Genomic DNA, 5247 nt, shown 5'->3' with positions numbered 1-5247 from the left:
CAAGGATTTCTTTTTACAAAATTTCTTTATTATTTATTTTTATTATTTTTGTTTAAGGGAAAAATTTAATATATTTCATATGTACAATTTTAAGCACAATGATATTTCCCACCCCAACCTGCTTACCTCACTCTTACCCTCCAAAATCCTTTTTTTCTTTTTTACAATGATATATTTTCAATTTACATTATAATCACAAGCTTAACCCTACACTAAAAAAGATTCAACGAGTAGTAAATAGAAAAATCATTGTTCCTCAAGAGTATAGACAAAGGCTATAAACAATAATCAAATCTCAAAATTTCAATTTTGCTTGTTATATATTCCAGGTTTCTGTACTCCTTATATTAGTTACCCTAAATCTTGAAAACCTGATATTTCTCTTTTGAGCACTGGCTTTTTATACTAAGCATAATGGTGCCTACTCACATCCATTTTTTGCAGTTTACAAATTTCTTTTTTTAAGGACTAAATACTATTCCATTGTGTATATATACCACAATTTCTTTATAAAGTCATCAGTTGATGAACATCTGGGTTGATTTCACATCTTGGATATTGTGTGTTGAGGTGCTGCAAACATGGGTGTATGGATGATTCTTTCATATGCTGATTTCTTTTCCTGTAGTGGGATAGCTGGGTAATATGGTGTTCTATAGAAGGTGTATGTAAAAAGCACAGGTATCAGTAACTCATTAAAAATTATTTTGCCATAGCATTGTTATTTCATAAAATTTCTCTAGAAATATTTTGTTTTAATGTGAACTTAAGTGGGCCCTTGGCTTTGAGTTATGTACTGAATACAATAATGAAAACATACACAGAATTGTCAACAATGTAAATAGGAGGACAATATTCTTATTGTGGAACAACTCCCCTCTTTTAAAAGTGTAACATCATTTATGTAAAGTCCAGTCATCTAATGCTTATGAAAAAGTAATATTCAAAAATGTATACATGCTTTTCCAAAACAAATGTTATTGTTCCTCAGTGACACAGAAATAGATCTCCAAGGCAGAGGAAAAAGTGAATAATATCGACATGATACTTGAGGAAGGTGGGTAGTCCTTTAGTAATGTCTATCTTCATAACTCTTGATTCCCAATAGGAGGCATGTACTCTCCATTAAGAATTAAAATATCTCAGGTTCTTTAAAAATCTGGTGCCATTTCCAGGATGACTGAGGACAGATGTGAGAAAATTCATCCCACAATATCAAAGAGCATAGAAACACATTTTAATTGCTGCTATGCTTTAGAAAACTATTGAATTTGCATACTGGGAATCTTTTTCTCTTTTCTCTTCATTCTTTCTCTATTTCCATTTTGATTTCTCTCTCCTGTCTGCATCAATTAATTCTACCAGGTGAAAAATGTTACATTATTGCGGCCAAACGAAATATTGTAGCCTTCATGAATTATGAGAAAGGTAAGGGATTGGCCTTTCCTTTGTTCAAATAATATTTCTGACACACATATAGTTCCTGTGGCCTTGTCAGTGATTGAAAAGGAGGACTGTATGAGGTATCCTTGTATTTCTATGTACTTGCATGTGTTTGTGTATGTCTGTGTATATGTATTTGTTTTTGTATGTAAACAATTACATATGAATATGCATCCATATCTGTCTATAGCTTTAAAGCTCTATGCATTAAACATTATGTAAGATACATGTCAAAATTGGTAAATAATTCATGTTCATAATTGACACTAATTTTTAAATCCAAACATATTTCAAAATAACTTTCTTTATAAATGAAATGTAATTTCATTTTGAACTGTATTACTTTAAATTTTCAAATTAAAGAAATCATTCCCTCAACTTAATGTTACTCTGGATTCTTGTTGAGTTGGACTAGCAATGAAATGTCAATTAAGACAAAATAGGAGGCCAGCGTGCAGCTCAGCATGCTAATCCTCCACCTTGCGGTGCCGGCACACCGGGTTCTAGTCCCGGTCGGGGCGCCGGATTCTGTCCCGGTTGCCCCTCTTCCAGGCCAGCTCTCTGCTGTGGCCAGGGAGTGCAGTGGAGGATGGCCCAAGTACTTGGGCCCTGCACCCCATGGGAGACCAGGAGAAGCACCTGGTTCCTGCCATCAGATAGGTGCAATGTGCCGGCCGCAGCGCTCTGGCCGCGGCGGCCATTGGAGGGTGAACCAACGGCAAAAGGAAGATCTTTCTCTCTGTCTCTCTCTCTCACTGTCCACTCTGCCAGTCAAAAAAAAAAAAAAAAAAAAGACAAAATAGGAAATATATTCATATGCAAATTCATATATATTTCAAAAAATTACTGAATAATGATGACACTATTCAAGATATATTATAATGCTAGCATTATGACTTAATAGTTTCACTCACAACAGCAAAAACTAGAGAACAACTATTGCAGATTTGAGGATTTTAATAAAATTCAAAACATAAAATTGTGAACTAGTTGTTGAAATCCTTTAATTTTACCTGCAGGTGGGTTTGATTTTTTCTGGTAAGTGATAATTCCACTCTAAGTTGATTTCTATTTTTTCTTGCTTTGGGAATATTTGCACAGGCAGACACCATTTACAACAATCCCGGCACAGTAGTAATCAAAACAACGATCCATCCAAGTATATCTCTGAGATCAAATGGTCCTTCACTGAGACTTGTATACTGAAAGATACTGGAGATTCGAGGTCTTGCACTGGAAGGAGCCGGCCCTGAAGGCATCGACACCGAAGGCCGCGATTTTGGTGGCCTTGATACTGACGGAGCCAAATTTGGAGGCTGTGGCGCTGCCGGAGTTACTTTTGGAGGCTGTGGGGCTGCAGGAGTTACATTTGGAGGCTGTGACGCTGAAGGTGTTAAATTTGGAGGCTGTGACGCTGAAGAAGCTACATTTGGAGGCTTCGGGGCTGCTGAAGGTCTAGAATTTTTACCAGGTGTCACTGCAGGATTCACATTTGGAGGCTTTGGAGCTGAAGAACTCGCAGTTGGAGCTTTTGTATTGGAAGGCGGCTGTCCTTGAAGACATGATGGAATAGGGGGTTGCCAAGTACCATTCTCAGCACAGGTAACTATCGCGCTGCCCTGAAGGTAAAATCCCTGGTTGCACGCAAACATAATATTTGCCTTATAGTAAAATTTTGTCCCAAATCCTGACACCTGCTTTCCATTTGTGAGTGCTGGGAATGGGCATTTGACCACTTTACACTGAGGAGGGTCACTACTCCATTTTCCAGGCCCAACACAATACAGCTGACTCTCTCCAATAAGTGAAAATTCATCTGATCCAGACGCCCGATTGCACGTGTAAGTTATGGCTGCTTGATATTCAAACACTTCCTTGCCAAAGCCAGAATGTGCTCCATTTGGTATGTTTGGAGGTGGTGTACACATAATCCTTTCACATCGTGGAGGACTGCCACTCCATTGCATACCTGTATCACTGACTTGGCAATACAGAATACGTTCACCAATTAAGTGATAACCCTCATTACACACATATTCAATCTGGTTCCCGTATTCATAGCTTCCATTTACGACGTTAACTTGACTATTTGGGGGTTCAGGTTGACGTGGACATGATTTTTTATAGCAAGTATCATTTGAGATCTGTGACCATTGTTGATTCTCTTGACAAGTAATAAATTTGGGCAGAGGCCGCCGGTGACTGTATCCTAGCCTACACTCATATTCCACTCGCTCCCCCACATTATAGGACGATTTAAGGCTACCTGTGGCCCTCATACTTTGAAATCTTGGTGGCTCACCACAGGTGTTAGAGGAGGTAGATGGCAGGAACACCAGGGTCAGCAGGAGAATCCCGAGAACCCACGGGGAAGCAGGGGAAGCAGAGGGACCCTGGCAGTGGTGAGGTGGTGCCTTGGGCGGTGCGGAAGAAGCTGCCATTTTCCTGGAGAAAGGCGGAAAACCTGAGGGCCAATCAAGTACTTGGCCAGTACAATGGGAGTGCTTTGTGAGTGCGCTGATCAGACGCAACAATCCCCACACTTGCCAAGTGTCAAGGGTCAAATGACAGGTAGGCGTGGCCTAGGTGACTCAGGTTAGCATGTTTTAGGTGTTGGTTTAAGTTGTCAGCATTAAGGTAGCGCTGATAGATTTGGGTCTCTTGACTAAAAGTAATAACTTTCTGTGCACAAGAATATCCCTGTCCAGTATTTACAGGTTTTTTCTTAAACATCAATGCCCAGAATCTTCCAGTTTTTTTTTTTTTTTTTTTTTTTTTTCATGAGCAAGGAGTCATTTGAAACGTCCCAGGATGCCCAAATTAACAGAAAAAAATGAGATAAGAAAATAACAGAAGGCTCTAACAGATGTTTCTGTAAGTAGGCTGTCTTTGGGTCGGGGCATAGAATACGAATCTCACAAAGTCCCTTTGGAAAACCATGTACAATTCACTCAGAATAGCCCTAGTACATTTATCAGCATTGGCTTTCTTTAGAGGTGTCGCCATGTTTACCAACTCTCTCATGCTTAAGGAAAAGCTTCCTTGTTGCAGAATAGCATAAGGAGAAGGTACACTTGAGGTGTAAAATTGTCAATAGGGTGAAAGTTGTATATTGCAGTGACCAAAAGTGTCAGGGAAGGGCATTGCCAGCATCTAAATGAAGTTGCTTTACTACACCTCTTATTTTTGTACTGAGAATCTGTAAGGTCCATTATTTTCACAAAATTCAAGTATATATTATAATATTTTTTGGCTGGCTTTAGCTCATGGTTCTTTCATCTGCTGATTTTTTTTTAACAATAGTTGTCCTGCTGTATATTGGATCTACAGAATTTATTCATCCAGTATAACCAAGCTTTGACCAAATCTTCCCATTTCCTATCATTAACTCATGGCGACTACTGTTCTATTCTCTGCTTTTATGAATTTCATTTTTTTCACACATATAATTAAAATAACATTTTTCTTTTTGTGTTAAGCTATTTTGGCATGCCTTCCATATTTACTCATGTCTTTAAAAATTAAAATGTTTCCTTTTTTTCATTTAAGGGATAATGTAATATATATGCATATTCATATAAATCTGTACATGTAACAACTTCCTTATTCCTTTATCCTTAAGTGGATACCTACATTGATTCCATATTTGGGGTATTATTAATAATTCTGAAATGAATATGAGAGTGCCAATGATGAACAGATTTCATTTCCTTTGGATATATTCTAAAAAGCAATATTATTAGATTATTATATGGTGATAATATTTTTAATTTTTTAAAGAATCTTCATGCTCTTTATTGTTTT

At 37.8% G+C, this 5247-nt stretch overlaps 1 protein-coding gene across 1 annotated transcript; it reads right to left on the bottom strand.

Annotated features, from left to right (window-relative positions):
* Positions 1–2555: 2555 nt before the first annotated feature.
* On the bottom strand, positions 2556–3884 carry LOC100341105 (membrane cofactor protein). The gene has a single exon (XM_002714931.5). The coding sequence runs from the start codon at positions 3882–3884 to the stop codon at positions 2556–2558; it is 1329 nt and encodes a 442-aa protein (XP_002714977.3).
* Between the last annotated feature and the right edge of the window lie 1363 nt (positions 3885–5247).

Source organism: Oryctolagus cuniculus, chromosome 5, assembly GCF_964237555.1.
Source record: "Oryctolagus cuniculus chromosome 5, mOryCun1.1, whole genome shotgun sequence".
Lineage (NCBI taxonomy): Eukaryota > Metazoa > Chordata > Mammalia > Lagomorpha > Leporidae > Oryctolagus > Oryctolagus cuniculus.
Note: the sequence above shows the minus strand (reverse complement) of the source record. Positions and strands in the feature narration are given on the sequence as shown.

Coding starts and splice junctions, on each gene's coding strand:
- LOC100341105 (XM_002714931.5), bottom strand. CDS start 3,884: ATGGCAGCTTCTTCCGCACCGCCCAAGGCACCACCTCACCACTGCCAG.